Raw genomic sequence first — 22939 nt, 5'->3', positions numbered from 1 at the left:
GTCGAGACTCACCTACACACCTCTGCTACCTGCACAGGCAGCCTCATTCTCTGTCTACAGAAAGAGCGCTGCTGCCTGCCAGACCTGCCACTCCAGGTACAGTCACAGCTTTTTTCCACACCAGCACCAGGCAGAGGAAGGGATGAGTCAAACAAAATGCTGCCTTTTGGATTCTGCTAGAGATTGAAGCGAGGCTCTTCTACAGTCCTGCCTTCCTGCTGGTTGTGACCACAGCCTTTGCTCCCAAGCGTACAGTCATGATATAATATTAAATACATACATCTCACAGCATTTACTGAAAACACTCTTTCTCATTCAGCTGGTCTGGATACTCAAAGGGAGGGAGGGAGGCACTCGGATGGCGAGATCTGCAGGAGGATGATCACTGCTGTTGGACCGTGAACTGCGATGAGACGCGGTTGTTCTCCAGTGGTACTGTAAGTGGCATTTGTCCTCCAAGCTCTGGCATAAGGACCTGAGCCATCAGCACTGTACCAGCAGTATCCTGACCTAGGTAAAACATGCACTGCAACACAGACTGGCTGCTGAAATGATGAAAACTTCATTTACTGTCACTGCTTCAAAAGGCGGCAGCCCTAGTAACTCAGAGACACTGACAAACCAACCTGTTAGATTCTCCTGAAGCCAAGTGCTGTTCATCACAGTCAGGAGAGCTTTACTGACTGACCCCACGTGAGGACCACTTCCTGTGGGGACCAGCAGATAACAACAAGCAGACCAAGGTGGATCTGTAGCAGTGGTGATTCCTCAGGTGCCAAAGCTGGGGTGAAATACCTCATCTTCATGTTGCCTTAAAAGCCAGGTAAAACCGATCCCTGAGTAATAGACTGTATTTACTGCACCTGAGCAGAAGCCTGCAGTTCAGAGCAGTGTGTGTACTGCTGCTGCCTACAAACCTTTGTTTTGGCCACATCCCTTACGCAGTGCTCCATCACCCATAATACACAAAGTGCACGCAATATACAGGGCATATACATTTTAATGTCCTCATGGGTAGCGGGTCTGTTACTGCTCTGACTTACACACACTGGGAAGAAAATTGCTTTTGGTAGTGCTTCCCCTGGTTCTTGACAGGGCAAAAGAATTTACAGGAAGTCCAGAGATCACATGTGCTGGAGAAGGGGCTGCACATCCCCCTGTTGCACTGGCCCTTTCCCCACATCTCTGACCCAGGGAGATGGGTTTTCCTTAGCTTTGCTGGGCATGTGCTGCTGGCTGCTGTGTTTTCCCCCTGCTGCCCCGACCTGGGGAGAGCCTGCCAAACGATGGCCTGTCACACTGGGAAGATGAGGAAGTGGATCAGACAAAAAAAACAGAGAGGAAAAGCAGCTGAAAGCCAGGGGCAGTTAAGAGCTGGCCTTGCGAAGCCTCATGTCTGTAGGGTACAAGAACACTGCCAAATACACATTATCCAAGAGTTTTAACACAATTTATTTTATGCTTAAATAATCAACTAGATCATCCAGTGTTTGTTGTTTTCATACATATGTAATTAGAGCTATTATCAATGAATGCTGTTTCCATATGAATATAATCAACAAATTAAAGTATTTCACCAAAACCCAAATAAAAATGCCCTTTAAAACACAGCAGCCTTAACAACCTAATATTACACTGCTAGGATGATTACAGATGATTGGCTTACTGAAAGATTCTACATCTTATAGCCAGTACACAATACAGTAATAATTTTACAGCGTGCTGCCAGTCTATTAGCTAATAATTTCTCTTCAGTTCATTTAAAAATATCCCAAACTTGTGCTCCTTAGAGCACCAACCCACTTCTAAAGCTGCAAGCATTACCCCCATTATAAAGCGAGAACAGATAGCACCCCCCTCCCCATAATGCAACTACTGTATATGTTATGGGTCTTAGGTCATTTCATTGAAAAATTGGCAACAGCAACAAATATTAGATGAAGGGCTTTGTGTTTACAGATAAAATCTTATTTTTCATGTTGCGGTATAGTGATTGCAAAACTGGAAAAGATTTAATCAAAATAAGGTGAAACACATGCATCAAAATATTAGTACTCTGAAGAAAAATTTTCACAGAACTACAGAATTCCTCATTTTGGGAATCATTTAAATTTGCAGCAGATTTTAAAGATTTTTTTAAAATCAAGCTAGCGTTTTTGCATATACAAACATTATAATTGCTAATATACAAGAATCTGTGAAGATACACCCAGAATATCCCTGTAGGTGCAGCCATTTGAGACACCTAGCCTGCTCAATGCATTTGCAATATTCTGTTTGTGATCGAAAAGGCAGTGCCTTATCAACATTTATTCTATTTTGTTAGAATTTATACAGTGTTATTTATTTACAGCAAAACTATTGATGTTTAAAAAAGAAACAAATAGTGTTTTATACCCTGACAGTTTGGGTCCAAGAAAAATAAGGCGAGCTGTTGTGGATTTTAGTATTTTTAGTGTCTTTCCATGGTTTAACCATTTTGTCTTCGCACATCCTCTCTGGCCACAGGAATTTATTTATTTTGAGATGACATCAAACTGCTTGAGAGAAGCTGTTAACAGCATGGCATCTTGTATATACACTGCATTGGTAACTGCGCACCCTCCAATCCCGTGAATGAACGTGAATTTCCATGCTCTGTAAATTGGCTCATGCTAAATTAATTTTTTTGTTTGGGTTTTTTTTTTGTTTGTTTTTTTCTTTTTGCATAAAAACCATGCGGTTAATGTGGGGAAGCAGCAAACACACACACACTTTTATAGGTGAATGTTTAATTCCTGTTGATTTTTCTTCCGTGAGTGTCCCTCTAGAATACTGGCAGTAAAAGCACACAGTTCTGTGGAAAGAAAACAGAGAACAGATCATTTAAGAATATCTCCTAAGAATCTCTTTCATGCCTTTCCCTGACTAAACAGAAAAGTTGTAATTGGCATGATGGAATTCTGCAGTAGGCTAAATCACACAGTTTCTAGGTAGGCAATGACATTAGCTGAGCTCCCCGCATGAGGGGAAAATGGAGCTGCAGATGTCCACACTGCTTGTGAACTGCTTTACAAATACGTTTGCAGCACACTGCATTTCATCACCTTGGACACGGCACCAGCTCATCGGATCCAATGATGACAAGGAATAGGTTCTCTTATCCTGGAAGGAACAGCATCATCTCCCGACTGAGAGAGCTGCTGCTTCCACGGCACGTTTTTCTTCATTGTGTGCAAGCATCCCCACAGTGATGGAAAACCTGCTCTCCTTGCACATTCTCCTCTGCCAGTTGCTCAGGGAATGTGATTGGCAGAGCCAGGAACGCAGAGCCCAGCCTTTAGGAGGCTTGGTGAAGGACAAAAGCGAGGACGAGGAGCAGCCCCATCCATCTCCCGCCTGGCTTGCATGGGCAGCACGGAGGAGACAGGGTCGTGCTCCTGCTCTCTCAGCCCTCAAACCAGAGCCATGCACGTAAAGACAGCAAGTTTGTGACATTTGTTGCACAACAGCAGAGAGGGCAGGAAGCAGAAACACAACCACACCAGCGAGTGGGAGCTGGAAGGCCCGCGGCTCTCCGGCACCTGGGCACGGGGCAGCCTGCTCGGGAGCGTGGCTGGCGCGGCGCCAGCGGCACTCGGGCTGGCACGGACATGCCTGGTTACTCATCAGGTCACAGGTCCAGGAGCACTCACATGTCTCCTTCCACGCTAAAGCAACCTGTCCTTGCCCACATCTACAGTTGTCATAAATCTGTCCTGCTGCTAAGAGCCGCCTGCTCCCACTGCAGCAGTCACACCAGCTCACACCGAGCTGTCCTGCAGAACTGCACACAAGAGTTCTTGGCTTCTCCTTTCAACCCAGGCTTCACCATGGGCTTATTTGCAATGGTGACAAGGACATTTTCACAGCAAAACCTAGCTAACATCGTGATTTTTTTCAAACACTCCAAAGAAAAGAACCACCTCTGCCTCCTCAACAGGATTGTTTTCGTCTTTTGTGATTACAAAACAAACTGTTTTTCTGTAGAATCCCCTGCCTGTGCAAATACATCCACTTTTGCACCCAAACTAAACATTCTCAATGGACTCTTGACCAGGCTCACAATTACTTAGTGCACATTTGGTCATGCTTATCCTATCAAAGTTTGGAGCACAGAGATTCATCTTACAGGACAAAGTTTCCCCCTGAGCCAAGGTTCATTATCTAAGGCAGACTCTCCGAGTTCCTCAGGGGCTCTAGCATGGAAGACTTGCCTACTGGAAATCCCAGGAGAAATGCATCAGCAGTCATGGGAGCAAATCTGGTTCTGAGGAACTCTGACTCTGGCTTGCTGAAGGTCAGACTGTTTCACACGTTAGGCAAAGGCTGCCTTATTTATGTCATTTCATTTTAAAATGAAATGCTTTTCCCTTATCCCTGGTGTCTTTTGCATCAAACTTGTATGCTGGTAGGCTCTTTAGCTGCACTGCTTATGGGGTTCAATGCCTGAATGTACACATTTCTGCTGCTTTGCCCCTGCAGATTGACAGTGGAGCAGCACGGGACCCAACATGGGGCACAATTTCATACAAGGAGTGCCATCCCTTTGGCTTGCTTTATTCCCATATCCCTGAACTCCATAAAGGGGAAAGCTGTGTCAAAAGAATCACCTCCCTTTTCCAAATCATAAATATTTGATGAGTACATTGAGCAGCAAGCCACATGAAGCTGTATTATTCTATTAACACACATGGGAGGGCTCTCAGTTAAAGCAAGAATTCAGGGGGATGCAGTAGGTGCTTACCAGATACTGAAATCACACCAGTCACTGCACAGAGCTTGCTCCTCGGGCCTTGATCCCATAAATCCCTCAGCTAGATCCCACACACCAAGTGCTGTTTGTTTCAAATGGCACTGCTCACATGCACAGAAAGCCTATAGGGCCAGGGGGCTGCAGGGGCTACCTTACTTTACCTCAGTCAGAAGCGACTGGTGACTCAGAGAGACTCTGCTTCTGTCTGTCCTTTTCCTCACTATCTGGTCTATTTGCCAGGTCCTGTTTATCCTGTTCTTAAATCCTACAGTCAGCCCTACACCATACGTACAGTAAAAGGACAACACAATGAGTTTAGCATTTCCTAAACTCATCCTCTGTCCAATTCCTGAAACCCAACAAAGCTGAGAGAAGTTCTGAGCAGAAAAAAGACATGACTATATGGTAAACCTAGGCACTTGGAGCCATGACTGATGGACCAGCATTGATAGATGTGGATAGGCTCCTCCCATATTTACAGGCACATCTCCTTGTGACTGTAGCTGTGTCATCGAGACAAAGCAGCCTGTGGCTTCATGGTGCTCTATCATGTCTTCACAGAGCCCCCTGCAAGGGTGTCGTAGTCTGTGCATTTGGGTTTAGCTTGGGAAGCCCTTATACCATCAGCTGCTGGCTTGCTACAATCGTTAGGGCTGGATCAATAAAATTCACAAGAAACAGTTGGTAGGGCTCATTTGTTGGCAAATATTGAGACACTTCACTTAAAAGGACTTTGACTTGCATAACTGCCCTCAAATCACATCTGACGGTGGAAGAAGCATTTCACCCCTAGCAGGTTTATTTGTGCGCAGCTCCTTTACTATTTGTTTTTAAGTTTTTAGAGGTAGAAAGTTCTATGGATTACAAACACTAGACATTTTATAATTCCCAGAAATCTTGCACATGCCTGAGTATTGCTTTGCTTTATTTTCCAAGAAGTAAAGCTTAATTTCTATACATGAACACAAGGTCATTTTCTGCTCACAAGATCAAGGGCCAGCTATTCAGCTCTGCAGCTGAAAAGCAAAGTCAGGGTAGCAAAGGCAAGCCTTTGTGCAGCCCAGGTGCTGTTCCCCATGCTGGCAAAAGCCTTCAACAAGGGAAGAAAATTGATCACACTGACCGTTCAGTGGTCGGCTTTCAGCTTTCATGAGTAACTTTTCTTCTCCACGTGTCTGACTTCCTTCTTTGTCTTAACCTTATAAGCTTCTCCCTGCTTTAAAAAAAAAGTATAAACATTAACACAGCCTACAGAGAGCACTTGTAATTGTAAACCTGCTTCCTAAACAGGCTCCACATTTTGCTGTAACAGGATAAGTAAAAAGCAGTTAAATCACATTAACACTTCATTTCAAAGATATGCACAATCTATTTATCCACTCTGCTGAGCTGCAAAAGCACAGGTCTGAAATATCATCTTCAAGGAGAAAACACAGCTCTACAATTTCAGCCTGACCCTTGGGCTGGGGTGCCTGGCTGGCAGTCAGTCCTTGGCTGAGCCCCTGCTGCCAACTGCAGCGGGAGCTGGTGCCACTGACAAGGAAAAATCACCTTTCCCAACCGTCCTCCCAGGTCAGCTGGATTGCTGGGCATTCCCAACAGCAGAGGCTGTGGCTGCTCTTATGATGTTTCACAACGTCTGTGCTTTAAAGTGAGCAGGTTAGTAACAGAATAAAGGGAGGAGGAAGAAAGCCAGCAAAAATCCACCACTGAAGCAGCGCAGAAGTAAAACCAATGACAGTGACGAGCAGTGCAGGTTTCAGAGTCCTTAAAACAGCAAACCCCAAAATAAAGTTCATCTTTGCTCATTAAAAGTAGCTCAATAATTATCTAAAAATAAATTCTCCAGTAATCACAAGCCTCACTCACATCAGAGAAAGCCATCAGTTTATGTGTGGCTATGGGCAGAATTTACCCCTCAGGTGATCTGCATTGATGTATTTGTGACTATTTGTAGTTTCCAACTAATCTAATCTGGTGCAGCACACTGAAAATGTTTCCCCCTTGCTGGGCAGGATTTTTTTTTCCTCATGAACAGCTAGGAGAGAGGGAATGGAAGTAAGTTTGTTTCCATTCTCTTATTTCTGTGACATGTGTGTGTGCCCGGCTTTCTTTTTTTCTTTTATTTATTTATTACCAGAAGATAAAGAGTATTTGTTACCTTCCTTTCTGAATCTGTTCTCACTCAGACAAGAATTTCATTAGCCCCAATGACAGTTTTACTGGAACAGAGACCTCTGAAGGCCAAATGCTGGCGAAGAAAGCATGAGCTCCTCTGAAGCCATTTGTTTCCAGAGGTGATACCCATTCCCCCAAGGCCTCCTTGGGACAGCTGAGGCACAGCCTCCCCACTCCTGCCCCTGCCACTGAAGCCCTCTGCAAGAGGGGCTGGGGTGTGCTGGCACACAACAGTCCTACTCTTCCCACTGTCCTTTCTTTTTCAGGGTGATAAAGCTGGACATAGTCCAGCCCTGCAGAAGGCTTCCAATTTTGATCACCAGGGACAAAATCCTGTCTTGGTGCTTGCTTGGAAAGGATACCAAGGCTTGGGTATGTTCCCATTGCCCTGAATCCTGCAAATTCTCAGTCCCCAGTGCCAGGGGTATCACACAGGTGAGTGAGAGGCCACTGGGATCAGACTGCAGCTCACTCCTTTGGGCTGGTGGAAAGGCCACACAATCCACCTGCAGCTGTAAGGCACAGATTCTGCAAGGGCTTAACCAAACACACAGACACAGCTCAACTTGATGGCACAAGCCAGGCCCCAAACCCGCGGCTTCGGCCTGCTGCCTGTTGTACAGAAACAGGCCTTGATGCCCTGCGCTGACAGAATTCAGCCAGGCCCCCGACACCGCCCTTGCCCCGTGACCCCAACACACAACTTGCCAATAACTGCAAGCACTGCACTTTTTGCCAAGGCTTCTTGTTAAATGCAAACCTCCAGCCCTTTAGCAGCACTTTCTAGCAGTCAACACAACCCTCTGCGCCTACTGTTATTTCCTGGTAGTCCCCGTTGCATTACCATTTCACCAACTTTCCTCTCATGGGGGATAACAACACGTCTTACTACCTTCCGGGTGATCTGTGGGAAGCAATACATGAAAAGCATAGATTTTTTTTTTTTCCTAGATTCTAAAGGGAGAAAGTATGTTAAAAGAAGTTACTTGAATGCAAAGACTCAGAGCAGTGATGTAATTCATGATTACTTTTCTCGTGATGACGTTGCCTTCTTCATCGGTAAACTGTTCCTCTGTTACAGATTCACCAGGAATGTTTTTTGCTTCCTCACCCTAAAGAACGTGTTATAAGATTAGCAATAGAGCCTATATTCGGTCAAACCCACACATATTTCCACACCAATCCAAGCAACAAGCACATGCTAGCTTCAACTTTATGTAACAGTTTGCTTTATGTCACACGAATTGTATGAAAGCCTTGATCATTTAGCAATGCTGATATCTGTGCATTTATTCTACAAAATGTTTCCTTAAAGCTCGCAGGGAGCTTCTAGCACAATGCTCCTATTAACTAATGCATGTCAGGAAGCTCTCTAGGCAACAAAATCTAGTGGTCAGTCTGAGTCCTATGAGATGGAGGCAGAAATTCATGATGATATAATCTCCAATCAGACATCCCTTAGCTTTTCACAGTTTCTCAGTGCCCAGCACACACAGAAACATGGTCTAACATGGGGGAAGTTTGGGACTTAAAAAGACAGCTCTGCCTACAGCTTGCTAAACACGAGGTCTTACACACACACAGAAGACAGACAAGACTTCTCAGCACTTACAAAATGGAGGAAGTTATCTTACGTGACACTTTGCCCAGCACGGTGCCACCGTGCCGTAGAGCCTCGGCAGCTCGGTCCATGACTTACTGAGATCAGGAGCACTCCATCCATCACTTCTCGTAGTACCAGCAATTTATAAGACCAGTGTAAATAAATGCAAAAGCAGTTTCCTAACTGCTATGCCAGTGACTTAGTTCCACTTTAAGGAATTATTGCTCAAATCATAAATAAATGACATGACTTTAGAGTCTGAGCCTAACTGGCAGTTGAGCTTATGTTCCAGAAGAACTTTGCTAACTTCACCTCACAAAGTCATGTTTCCAAACCTGGGTGCTGAAGCAAGCACTTCTTTTCATGCTTCAAAAACATTCATTGTCTGTGCTTATATCTTTCATATAAGGCAAACATAATGATAATGTAGCTGGCCATATGAAAAATTTCCACTTGTAAATGAATAACTCAAACAAACAAAAAAGTCCTTGAAACTTTTCTTCTCCCCTCACCCTCAACCCACTATGGAAAAATTACAACTAGAGGGAGGAAGCAGAAAGAAACATTGTATAAAACATGTTATAACAATATTAAGTACAAAATAATATTTGAAAGGAGACTATTATTACAGCTTTTGTAATGCTTCCACGTACTGAACAGCACAGGACAAATACAGTTTCTATTTACTGTAGTCTATACACTACACAGTTGTCTACACAAGCTCCTGGCACTGCTCTATAACAAACAAGTAACAGTGATGCCATGTGTATTTTTTTAAAACTGTTTTCCCTACTAACGCATCTTTTTCAATATGTACATTGTAACGTTAGGATTGTATGCTATTTCTAAGCTCTAAGTAAAACAAACCTTTCCTTTTGTTTACAAGCCATTTGTGGTCTTTTCTAGACAAGCTTTTCCATTTTCCTTGCTTGGGGAGGACTGCAGTGGGCAGGAGCCAGGGGGGAGTATTGCAGAGCAGAGCCCCGGCCACGTTTGTCGTTCTTCACAAGTACAGAATTTCTGCTGGTTTCACACTGAAAGCTGTACTGAAGTCACCACTCGATAATTAAGCAATGGAATGGTTTCAGACATTTTACACATCTTTTTCCCCAGGCTTTCACAGGCTGTTAGCAAACTGTACAACTTGCTGAAGTTTGGTGCTTCAGGAAGCATTGCCAAGAGAAGGGCAGGCTCCACAGCCAGGTAGATTGCACTGCATAGGGACATAAGGATGATGTCCTGTGCCTGAGACACACCTGGGGCTGCGGGGACCTAGCTGAGGTGCCCAGGCTAGGGAACGGTGGCATCCCTACAAAAGCACGGCAGAACAAACAGCTACTGAAGCCTTCAGATGGAGCCTGAACAATTCATTCCCCAGAGGGTCTCTGAGGAGGGGTCTCAGAAGGAGAAATGACACACCTGCCTAAGCACTGCCCCAGGCTCCGTGCAGGAGGAGGGAAGTGCGAGGTTGGTCCCTGCGGCGAGTGGGGCCCCAGCAGCAGCCGGCTGCTTCCTTTCTCATGAGCGAGGCGGCAGAAACAAGAACGGGACGGGACTGCTGCGAGGCAGGGGGCAGTGACTGGGTAAAGGGTTTGGGAACTGAAACCTGTGGGGTTTCCTACTCACAGAGAGATGGGAGGGGGAAAGACTGTTTCTGGAGACTTCATACTTTAATCAGATGCATAGCAGATGGGGAACTAGCTGCACAGTTTCTTTCCTGGCCTTCCACATGTGGGTTCAGAGACTCCCCAGTGGGCTCCAACACAGGGCCCTAAGGAGCAAGAGGGAACCCTGGCTCAGACATCCCATGGAGAACAAAGGATCCCTCTCATGAGCAGGATCTCCAAAGGCACTACAACAAAACCCATGACAACCAGAAATAAAACAACATGGTGAGTAGCAAGGTCACCAGACTACTTGGCACACCAACACCACCTACGTGTACTGGTTCTTTGACTCCTTACAGCAGCTATGAGCAAGGTTATCCCTTAAAACAACCTAGCGAGAATTACCATGTTCAGCTTTAAGATGCTGCACTGAAAGATGTCTCTTGAAAGAAAATGCACTTTTAAAGGTGTGGTGAATCTTGGGTTTTAATTAGCTACACGCTCCTTTAAGCACAATTTAAGGATAAATGCTGTAAATACTCAGCAGTCAGCATGCGTGAAATCCAGCTTTCACAATTCTATTGCTGGTGGGTAGTTAAACAAATTGCAGCAGGGCTCACAACTGGCAGGAGGTAGATCTGATTTACTGACTTTCCTAATCCTATGCAGTTATAAAGATGGATGTTTGCTAGGAAAAAAATCCCTATCCACTGGCAGTTTTAGTTGTAAGATCTCAAACCAGCATTGGGTTAGAAAGGCACATTAGATGACCTTGTCAACAAAAGCTGTTTTTAAACACAAAGCTGGTGCATCTGCGTCACAGCTAAAGAACAAAATTCTTTCCGCTGCATCATACTTATGTGGGCTTCATTTTACCCTTGACCAGTCAAAATCACTGTCACAATACCAAAAGCTTTAGAAAGGCAGGGAGAAAACTTAATACCGTGATTACTGGAAGCCCAGTTATATCCCTGGGACTAAAGCATACAAAGGCTGCAGTCTGCAAGCCTCAGCTCCAGAACATGCCAGGAAGCTTTGCAAAGCAGAGTGCTTTAATGTCACCCTGCTCACTGGAGTGTAGTCCTGCCAAAACCAGCTGGTATCCTCTCTCTGCTGCTCTCCAGGGCAGGAGAAGCAAAGAGCAGTTTCCTCAAAGTCTTCTGCCAGCTCCACTGATTTTCTTAGCAGTTATTTGCACATTATGGGTGTTCCCAGGGACCTCCAGATAAATGAAGTTATACAGTCGGTGCTGCAGTATTGTGCCAAAGTTCACCGTAGATTTGTCAGAGCTCTGGTTTTCTTTCATGTTTGTTTTGCTACTAGAGGGATAATAGTCCCTTTTATTCCTCCCATACATCTAGTATTGTTGTAACAGTGGAGAAAAAAGGTGCAGCTGGATGTGTCTTACCCACATGGATAAAAAGGCAGGCGGAAATAAGCAAGATGGAAAAATCCTAAATATTTAATTTTGCCAAGGGCCAGAGGCAATGCTGCAATGGGATCAGGAGCTGTACAGAGCGCTCAGGCCTCTTCCCTCACCGGCCTAAGCCAGCATCAGGACATAATCCCTTCAGCCTCGAGATCACATTCTTGTAATGCATGAAGAGCAGCTGCGCCTCAGTCTCCTTGGGGTCTCGAGCCTCTGTGGCAGTGGCAGGAGAAACAAACATCTTCCATTAAGGTCATTTTCATTAGTGAGTTCTGCCTCTCAGGGAGACCTTGTTAATCAGACGCCACAACTCTCCGCCTGCGCCCATGCTGAGTCTGTAGCTGCTTGTTTGCAGATGTATTGCTAAAGCCACAGGAGGGGGAGAAAAATCCCAACAAAACAACAGGCAAGGCAGAGAGACCTGAGAGCAAATGGTGCTGCAACTGGGACAGAGTGTAGTCCCCTACTGGGAGCTGGGGCACAGGTCTGGCATGTGTGGCATGGAGGACAACGTGATGAGCACCCTCAGAACAGCACTTGCAGTCTGGGGTTTAATTTACTTCCTCTTGTCTTACTGAGGCCGGCAGCTCCAGCTCTCATGGGGCAGGACAGGGTGAGAGCACTCACCTGCAGCTCTCCCAGCCAGACAGGGACTGCAGTGGAGAGGCTGTGCCCAGCTGACTACACAAAAGGAAATGCCTCCCATCTTCCCCACACAGGGCACAGGCACTTAATTCTTATCAACTACAGGATGGCCACATTTCATTTTCCATAAATAAGCTTCCTCTTAATAGCAAGACCATGGGAGCTGCTGGCTCCAGTTTGACTAACTGCTGCTCAGGCCACTTCTCCTGTGCAGGCTGAACCAAACCCTCCACGATCAGTAATGGGGCATTTCATGGGCAAAATGCATGGAAAGGGACAAAACTTTCATAAAAATTGGCAAGAAATAGCGAAAGTACAAGATACCAAATTACATCAGATTTGAATAACCACTGCTTAGAAATATATTTTACTTTCCATTACATTCTACCATAAACCTTTTGGCAGTCTTACTATGACAGCTTTAGCCAAAAATTTGTATCCATGAAAGATTTAACAACCTCTGAAAAAGCAGGAAAAATTGGACACTGATTTCTGCCATGACTGAATGAAAGGAGCTTTGGATCAGGCTTTGAATGTGCACATTGCGGCAAGCACTCTTATTTTTCCCTTGTGTGCTAATTGCTCACATTCCTGCACTACCATAAACCCATTTCTTTTGCAATGCCTCATCCCATCCATCTACCATGTGAACACAAGAGGGGAAGGGAAGAAAAACAAAAACATCTGCACTACCTTGAGGTTAGAATACGATCCTATTACATGTGGAAATGGGCATCAGTCCTTGCTTGTCTGGTTTTATGGGCTCAGCCCTCTGAAGTGCTAAATCCCATGGGAATGTGCTCTAGAGTGCTGAGCACTTGACAGGACTCAGCTCTTGGACTGCTAGGAAAATACCTCTGTGGGAGAGAAAAGCCTTTCCCCATATTTGGGCCAGGACAGAGAGCGAAGGTAGCAGTTAAACGGAAGTAATAGTGTTAGCAATACTGCAGAGTGACAGAGAAAGCAAAAACAAGTTGGGAAAGAAGAGCAAAGCTAATGAAGCAGTTCAGCCCTGACAGTACCTGTGGAGGCACATGGCAAAGCCTTTCTTCCACGGGACTCAATTTATCCTCAAGGTTTTGGTGTCAGCAAACTTTATGCCTGCAGGCTGTGTGAGTACCTCTGTTGCTTTTAATGCAACAAGCAGGCAGTAATGAATACCAGGAAGAGCAATTAATATTAGGAAGAAATTCTTTACTGCGAGGGTGGTGAGGCACTGGCACCGGTTGCCCAGAGAAGTTGTGGATGACCCACCTGTGGAATGTTTAAGGCCAGGGTGGATGGGGCTCTGAGCATCCTGGTCTAGTGGTAGGTGTCCCAGCCATGGCAGGGGGTTGGAACTGAACAATCTCTAATGTCCCTTCCATCCCAAGCCATTCTGTGATCCTATTAATAAAGGCCACAGTAAAACAACACAGTTCCCACGTGCAGTTCTGCTCAGTGGAGGCTCCAAGCACACCCCCATCCCCTCCCCACTGCTGTTGGACATAAGCTGGCAGAGAGGGGCTCCGGGGCTATGGAGTCAGGCACAGCACCCACTTTGCCAGGCACTGGGGCACTGGCAGGTGAGAACCTGCTGTTCCCAGCCACTGCTGGGGGCCCTGCGGCAGCAGTGTGAGTTATTTTCTCTCTGCAGGCTCAGAGCATTGCTGCAGGCCTCTGAGCACTACATCCTGAGACCTCTTCCCTGATCAAGGCGCTGTTCCTCAGTTTGCACATGCTCTCACAAAGATTTCAGTTCACCCAAAGTGAACATGCAGAAAAAAGTCCCGATCCCTACCAATGTTAAATCCTGATTTTTCCATTTCATACCACCATTTCATAAACTTTACTTGATCAAAACAGTTGTTTCCACCATCAAACTCTTTCTCTAAAAGGCCTGATGATTGTTGCTTTCAAACTTTTTCTTGTTCTCCTTTAAGCTTGTCTTGAGATGCAGAGTGGGGGCTAAAAAAAGAAGCTATAAATGATCAGAAAATAACCACAGAATCACATGTATTTTCTAATCAAGAGACAGGTACAGCTCTAATCCATCTGAGATCAGACACGTTCCCAAGAGCGCGGGTTCAGCCGCCTCCACTCGCCATGCACACCCTCCCCACCGGCTCTGCACCAGCTGCAGATTCCAACACTCAATATGCTGCTTTATCATGGCTCCATTAAAAGTCCTATTCCAAATTATATCACCACACTTAAAACCAATTTTCTGTGCCTTTCTCTAAACACAGGGGCTGTACTTGGAGAGCAAGAGAAAGCTGCCTTTGACACACTTTCCCCTCTTCTACTCCAACATTTCCTGACTGCAAACCAACGGACACCAAAATAGTTCAGACATAAATTGGGTGGGGGCCCTTAGCCACAGGCCAACTATGCAGTCTTTGAAACTGCAGCACACTCACACTTTGTGTGTTACCAGACTCCTGCAGCACTGGAGGGGCTGTACTCGCCCACAGGCCGCCTGCCCCGTTTGAAAACAGAAACCACATTCCTAAGGCTGAGCACTCAGGGCTTATCTGCAGGGGGAATTACTGAGGAAGGGTTAGACCCTGACCTGCCCAGGGCCTTTCACTGAAGGCAGCAGGTTCTGCCTGGGGAGATGGGGGATAGGACAAAATACTCACTTCTGCTGAGCTCAGTTTTGCCACTCCTGGCTTGTCCCGAATGGAAGCACCACGGGTATACTGAGGAAATCGTGGTGAAGGCAGCCAGAAAAGTCACCCTGCCTCTTCCAAGAGCATCTGCACCTTGGACTGTTTGGCAGCTGTGCAGAGCAGCCTATCTGCCACCCACATTACACAAAAGGTGCAGTCCCTTTTGTGGTGTGCAGACTCCTCTCCACAAAGCATGCAAGCAACAGTGATACAGATATGTGCAATTGAAATGTCACAAATTATTCCTGAAGTAACAATTACAGCTTAGGCAAACTGCACTAGTGCTGTTAATAGCACTAAGGTGCCCATCTCTTTTTTCATGGCTTGACTATATGATTTTCTAATAAGAATCTAATAAATCCTGTAAGTTACTGAGGAATTACATAATGGTTTCTGATACAGAATTATTTCCTCATGCTACATGCTGCAGGAAAATAATGCCATACTGTATGACCACATAAAAAATATTGTAACGGCAAATGCAATTATTTATATGATTATGTTATCAGTATATAAAGTATATTGTGCTGTAAATAAGGGCTAACTGTAAATAAATATACTAAATAGAGCCCACTGAAGGCAATGCAAAGACTTTTTTTTAACTTTGATAGGTTTAAAATGAGGATCATCTGCTGTATTGAGGTTTTCCAGAAAACATTAAGCACTTAGGACCACAAGTCTCAACCAGAGTACGTGCTTCATACTTCCTGTATCCCACTCGTGTATTCCTGCAAATGTTTAACTTGTAACTTAGAATACTTTAAAGACAACAGGGGAAAAAAAAATACTGTTACCCATCTCTGTCTGTGGCTCATACTTGCTCTACAGGAGACCAACATGCTGCATCTAGCTGCAGTCTTTAAGATGCCATGCACTACAGTGGCAGTGAAGGACACAGCACTCCATGCAGCACAGCTGTTTTCCAGCAGAAGACACCCATAAACCTGTGTTAAACGAGGAAAGGCCACCTAGCACTGCGTTATAAATCCATACTGGCAATGGAAAGCACACTACCAGGGGGGCTTCAGTATGCCAAAACTGCCATTCTGACACAGCAGACCAAACCCACGTCCATGCCAACGTCGCCTCAAGAACGCAAATCACAAAGTACCTTCAGAATCAACCGCCGTCGGTAAACTCTTGTAGTAATTCTCTGCTCTTCATCTGAGCTTGAAGCACTCTCAGTCTCACTGTCACTGTCACTAAATTCCTAATAAATGCAGTTTTAGTACATTTGAACAGCATGTTTGCAAGACAGAACATGCTGATCAGGACTAGGAGAAGGAAACAGAGGTTATCACGGACAGAGTGTTTTCCCTGTCTCTGTTATGTACATAATGACTCGCAGTTTCACTGCTGAAGTACATGATGGGAGGAGGCCCTTTTGCTCCTTGGCATGCTGTAACCTGGTAATTACACCAGCTATGGAATATCTCAGCAGCTCTCAAGTCTCAGAAAATGGTATTTGGAATGCATCTGACCTGTGAAATTTCAAAACCTTATATAATTCTTTTAAATTTTGTGTTAAAAAGCCCCCTAAACCGTGTCATAACTAACTGAATTTTTTTTCTCATAAAAATTACTCTTTCAAACAAGTTTTACAGATTCACAAGGTATGGGAAGTGAATTCCCTAATAAATAAAAAGAAGACAGTTACAAGGAAGACTCAGTGGAGCACCTCCACACAGAAGGTTTAAAATAGCCCTTCCGAAGAACTTCTCCATGTAAATGGCTTTCCTGCTCAGTATTTATCTGCTTTTGTAAGTGGCAAAACTGCAGTGTGAAGCACAACCATTCTGCATTTTTTCAAGAAGGGAGCTTTCAGAGCTCAGCCCAGGGGGCACAGCCCAGTGCTGGGAGGTACCACAGGTGTCTACTCTGTCCTGGCACCCTCTGCCAGCCCTGGTGTTTCCCCTCTGACCCCCAAGGAGCTCAGCTTTGGGGCTGAGCAGCTCTGTGTGCATGTGCCTGACAAAGGGCTTCAGACCTCTGTGTGTGATGGATGCAAGGCAGAGATCCTCCTCCCATGATATTCAGCTGATATTTTCCTGAGCAGAGAAATTTGAAAATTTCCTCTATGTTACTCAATGACAGCCCCCCAAACTGATTTTAAAATCATCAAGAGTGGATATTGAGAACTGCATATCTGTTTCTCTTTTTGAATCTGGCCCAAGACATCCTAAACAAGAAGCATTTCTCAGAAATTATGTGCAAAATAAGAGTGGGCATAGGTGGGTGGAGGAGAAAAAGAACTATATTAACAAAAAGCATTTAGGGCAGGATGACAGAATTCATCTGCAGTCCTCTGGCACTAGTCAAATATAGATACAAAAAATTATAAACCAATCCTCTCCTGAAGAAGTAACAAGAAAGCAGAAGATTTCCAGAGGGCACAAAGGCTTTAGAGGGAGAGATATTTTTAATAAACAGCTTTAAGTGGTTTATTTGTGATGGAATTCTGACACTGAGAGTCACCTTGACCATGTGCTGGACATCATCCTCTCTGGAACAACAGAGCAACTGTGCTGTGCTCCTCTCATTTAGAAAGATCACTGGAATCTGATGCTTGAGCATTTGCAAAGAATTATATGACCTACACCATTACTGCACTGCTTTTGTAAATGTTTACGTGGTCTTGGGATGAAGCCAAGGATTTGTTTCATCCACGTCACCAGGCGTCAGACCAGTATCAACTGTCTGCATTTATCTCTTGGTGCAAACTTTGTGCCAGAACACTGCTTCTGCTGCAGCCCTTCTCTTGCAGGTGGGTGACTATTGCTTTCTGGCTCTTTCCAAATGGGTCACGGATAAAATATCTTCCTTTTGCAAGTTGTTTTAGTTTGTTCTCCCTTTTTCTTCACAGAAATAAATCTGCTTCTTCCATACTTTTCTCCTTATGGAGCATTTCTGAAGAATGCCTTGCAGAAGACTGCAGTTGAAATTTTCTTTCTGTTTTCATGACAGCACATGATGTATCTCACCATGAGTTGGACTGCGCTAGTAATTAAACTGACGGTATTTCAATTAGATAAGAAGGCATTATTGAAGAAATAGCAACAAAATAATAGAAGCAGTTCTTGTCATTCTAACAGATGCTAGTTTCTTACCCACTCAGGCTTGGTGAGAGACCCACATTTTGAAATGACATTATTTTCTGATACCAGTTTATTAAAAGATCATGCCTATAAAAAGACTTGTTATTCAGTAGATAAGATTATCAGCCTTTACCAATAAAGCGAAGCGGTGCAGAGAGCACGCCCAAGGAAAGCACTTGCTTATTCTTCTCAATCCAGATGGGATATCCAACAGTAAAGAGCACACAAAAGTGGGTGACAACTTCTCTTCCCACTGCTGGGAATGCAGAGGGGTTAGTGCAGCGCGTCAGCACACCCTCAGCACGTGCATCTACGCATGCACTTAATCAGAGCATGGCACCACCAGACTGAGGCCTGCCCAAAGCATACAAACACTGAGGAACACTGCCATCTGCCTTTAACTGCCTTAGAAGAAGGCAAAGGCTCCTACATTTTTTAAGTATTCCAGTCATTAGTGAACATTAAGAAAGATCTTACTGTGTCACGAACTAATAACAAGATAATAACAATCATATGCTGCATAACTGCTGAGACTGATTATGTTACCATCTAATAAAAGAATTCTTGGTTGTATAATCGAAAGAATAGTTTAAAATGAACTAATTTAAACCTGCATGATTTACTGCAGCCCACCACAGCCAACATTTTTATTGTGCTATAATAAAAAAAAAAACGATATCATGTGGAAACAATTCTACCGAAATATCTTGCTTCCAAAAGTTGTAATCTCCTCCTGTATAATGCCCAAGAAAAGACAATCTCAGCAGAGAGAATAATGTGGAAGAAACTCTGCAATTCCCCTTTTCAGCCTGATTCCCTGCTGGCCCTGAGGTCTATTCTGTGGCGACCCTCGCACTGTTGGGGTGTGAGGTGCATGCAGCTACTGGGCTACAAGCCATTCCTTGAGCCAACTTTACTTCTAAGCTTCTGGTAAATAAATAGAAGCAACTGAGAAAGCTATCAGAATCTTCACTGTCAGAAAGCAGCTTATAACTGGGGATCTGCAGCTAAGGGTGTACAAGTCAGGCAAGGTAGAAAGGAAGAGAAGCCCCTTGGCAGTATTTTAAGGAGAAAGAACCACCACCTGGAAAAATGCTTAACATGTTTGGAAATCTTTTGATCCCTCTCAGCTGGATGGACTTTGCAGTTGGGATGAACAAGGCCATGAAAGAAAAAACGTAAGGAGGAGATTAAATGTCACCCAAAATTTCTTTTTCTGCAAATAACAGAGTAAAAAAAATTGCAGTTAGTGTTGGGGACAAAGAGCAGGACAGAGCCTGAAGGGTCCCTATATTTCTTTGCTCCTAGCATTTGCTTCAATGCCACAGGAAGAGTGGGAAACCAGTGGCAACACCTTAGTGGAAACAGATGGAGGACAGCTGAGCTGTTTGGCACCGTTTGCATAGGTGCTGTGTGGCAGGGAAGGGCCTGTCCCCCAGTGATGCAGGACAGTGGTCCCAGAAGCTTGTCTAACCTCTTCCAGGGCTCAGGGCCAGGCCAGGAGGGGATTGTGCAGCCCTGCTTGGCTCCTCTGCCTATCCTGACTCCACCCCATTGTATTGTGTTCACAACACAAATATAAATTTCCAGTAACTTCCATTTTTCTCAAGTCAGTAATAAACTGAAAAAGAATTAAAAAGGATTACAAAATCCAAAACCTAACCCTGTCACAAACATTACAAGTCATACAAAAAAATTTGTCAACCAATATGTCAAGCAACAGGGACTCCTCACATTGTTAATTATTACAGGACATACTGTACCTTCTGTTCAGACATTACTGCTCCCTCCTCCTCTTGGATGCTTGTTCTTGGCTTGCCATCCTCAGAAGTACTCCAGCCCATCTTCTTCACACTGACAGGCACAGATGTTTTGCTGCCTTCTGTTGTTGGCTTGCTGGTCTCTTCCAAAGATTTCTGATATGCTGTTGATGATAATGTTTGCTCATCAGTACCAGTTGAGATCTGGGACTTTGTTTTCAGGGCTTCTTTGTCACTGTGTTTTCCCACATCATTTAAAGCTTCCTGGATGTAGGATTTAGTTTTTGCCTCTGATGTGGACTCGGATAGGCTTCCATTTGTTTCTGGCTTCCCTACTTCTCCTTTGACGTATGAGGTAACAGAATCCCGACATTGGTCCAAACTACAAGAAAAAGCAGAAGCAACAGACAGCTGTTCAGGGCTTAAATCACAGGCAGAAGGGCAAAGCACCAAGCCTCTCACTGAGCCTTCAGTCTGAGCACATACGTTGCACACAGAGAAAAGTAAAATTTTAGACTGCACTTGCAGACATCATTCTATTTAACAACCTTGTCTTCTGCATCATGGCATCATTTCAGAAGCAATGAAAATTGGAAACAAGGACAAATGTTTTATGGTAATCTCCTTCCACTTGGAGAAGGGAAGGAAAAAGACAAAAAACAATACACAAAACCTACCAGTTCTCTTGTATAATCACGAGCTAAAGCCTCAAGGCACTAATTTTTAAACCGCTCTCTAACCAAAGAAGTGATGAAAGTATCTGTTACCATGCAATTACCAGTTACTTTCCCCCCAAAGTACAATATCTGTACTCCAGATAGGTCATGCTTTTAAAAAATACTGTTATCTGCAAGTAAGTCCTTAGACACTGCAGAGTCTCAATACTATGAAGAGCCAAAGGCAAGCAAGGTTACAAAAAGATAGAAAGCTGACCAGAATTTTGCCTCAGATTACCTATGGACAGGTTTAACCTGCACTTCTGATAAACAGTTTTCCTTTGTATTCTTGCTCACTTTCTGATAAACACTATGACTGTGTAATGCTGACATATGAAAATATGCCAGCTGTTTGCTGGCAAAACTCTTATGAAAGACAGCAAAGTAAACTCATCCAGCTAGAAACGGGTATCTTTTTAAGGAAGCCCTTTTACTTCCAAAAGTGATCTATTTTACTAATTTAACACAATATAAAATGCAGAATAACGACACTTGCTTAACAACAGGAATCACATCAGTAGTAGTTCAAGTGCTTTACACTATTGAAAGACAATGAATTTGCTGAAATCAACAACCAAATTCCCACTGGATTCGGTAAGAGAGTATCTAATGCTACCTTGAACCTTAAAACATCCTTAGTCAAAGATGCAAAAGGATGTAAACTGCTGACAGACAAATGATCACTGTGCAGATAATCATTCTGTGCTGCTTTAAAGCTCCTGCAGACCTGGCTCCTTCAATTAGTGATCACAGGAGCCCCTCTCCCAGTGGGCACCAGAAGGGCTGAACAGGACAACACATACTGTGAATGTTGAAGGCTTAAGGAGGTCCAAGGGCAGGCTGGAAAAGCTCATGCAAGAGAAATGCACTGAGGATAAATATATAGAAAGCATCCCTCTCAGCAGGTCATTATGTCAAAGACAAGGGAAGCTTGGGGGAGTGCAGGGGGAAAACAGCACGTACATCCACTCTCCTTCCCTGAGCATCCTCTGCAGTCACTGCTGGGAGCCAACATCCAGGACTAGGTGGGTTTGGTATCACCATTCTTACCTTCTTCTGCCTCGTACCTTAGCTTTTTAAAAGTCCAGTAAATTAGCATGATGTAATAGGCTTGAAGCAAGTGTTATAAAAAGTGACAATTCAAGAATTGGCTTATGGGGAAAGTAACAACTATCTGACGGAAGGCAAAGAGATGCAAATGGAAAGGATGACTGCTAAAAAGGTGCTCAAAAAGTAAGAGTAATGTAGTATCCCAGTTTCAGGTAATGTTCTTGATTCCAGCTACATCTACACACCACTTAGATTAAATGAAAATAGAAATACACAAGATAAAGACCATGAAAAGCAGTGTTACCTGCTGAAGATAATACGAAATATTTCTCAAATGCCTAGATCGAGAATGAAACCTGATAAATACACATTTTTAAAGACAAATATATCTGAGGCCAAATCAAGTTTCTCTTTTAAATGTATATATAAGTGCACACATTTGTTCTCACAGAGCGGAGAACAGCCTCTGCCCTGCTGCTGGTGGCCGAGGCGGCGTGGGAAGCCTGCTGACACGCACACTGCAACACAGAGGTGCTCACCTCTCGTCCAAGCGATCCAGCAAGCTGCCGCCTATCCTGCGCCCCGACGTCGGTGCCTCGGAGACGCTGGAGGAGTCAGGCTGCCAACCTGTAATTGAAGACATTTCGTGTTCTGCTTGTTGAACACCTTTAAGAATTGACCATACTCTTTCTTCCGTCATCTCCTCAGACTCAGCTCCTTCTTCCAGACGGATGTCCTCAAACAGAGACTTAAACTTTTCTGCCGTCATCTCCTCATCAGTACCAGACTTCTCTCTCTCAGGCTGTTCAGTCCTCACTCCTCTTTTACTAGTCTCTTCACTCTGCCTTTGTTTAGCATCTTTGGATATCCCACCATAACTACCAAGATACCGCGGAAAATCCTTAAGGTCCACTTCCTCCAACTGGCTCTCGCCTACGGAAATATCTTTAGGTGTTCCTTCTCTAGGCACTGAGAAATCAACTTTGCTGTCATCCAGTGAAGTGTCTTCTTCAGTCACCACTGGCGGTGCTGCTGTACCATCTACGTGTCCCTGGGAGGTCACTAACACGTCACTCAGTCTACTGGGAGTTCTAAGGGGTGACTCTAGGCTAGAGGTGTCGCTAAGGAAATCGTCCTGGTGGAAAGGGGTGGGCGGCACGAAGCGCAACCCAGTGGGAGTTTCCAGTTCCACTTGAATGGAGGGATAACCTAAGGAAGACAGCACATTTGGACTGACTAGGATGAAGCATGGAGCAACAAATAAGCAAATGCCAAATGATTCATGGGTTACATATAGTATGAAACATATGAGGAGGTGCAGGTGTATAAGAACCAATGCAGTTCTGATAGATTTTGTTACTTGGTCCTACAGAGATGGAACAAAGAATGAGTACTGCCCATGAATAGTACAGTGAAGCCAGTACTTCTGAC

At 44.4% G+C, this 22939-nt stretch overlaps 1 protein-coding gene across 1 annotated transcript in view; it reads right to left on the bottom strand.

Annotated features, from left to right (window-relative positions):
• Window positions 1-1428: 1428 nt before the first annotated feature.
• The window catches only part of ANK3 (ankyrin 3), a 198239-nt gene continuing 176728 nt past the window's right edge, over window positions 1429-22939 (bottom strand). The window contains exons 41-47 of the mRNA XM_069019101.1: window positions 22048-22717; window positions 19746-20124; window positions 15999-16097; window positions 7981-8064; window positions 7797-7856; window positions 5898-5990; window positions 1429-2836 (exon numbers count right to left, since the gene is read on the bottom strand). Of these exons, the coding sequence (XP_068875202.1) occupies window positions 5922-5990; window positions 7797-7856; window positions 7981-8064; window positions 15999-16097; window positions 19746-20124; window positions 22048-22717 (1361 nt within the window). The 3' untranslated portion in view covers window positions 1429-2836; window positions 5898-5921. The remainder of the gene's footprint in view (window positions 2837-5897; window positions 5991-7796; window positions 7857-7980; window positions 8065-15998; window positions 16098-19745; window positions 20125-22047; window positions 22718-22939) is intronic.

Source organism: Aphelocoma coerulescens, chromosome 6 (assembly GCF_041296385.1).
Source record: "Aphelocoma coerulescens isolate FSJ_1873_10779 chromosome 6, UR_Acoe_1.0, whole genome shotgun sequence".
Lineage (NCBI taxonomy): Eukaryota > Metazoa > Chordata > Aves > Passeriformes > Corvidae > Aphelocoma > Aphelocoma coerulescens.
Note: the sequence above shows the minus strand (reverse complement) of the source record. Positions and strands in the feature narration are given on the sequence as shown.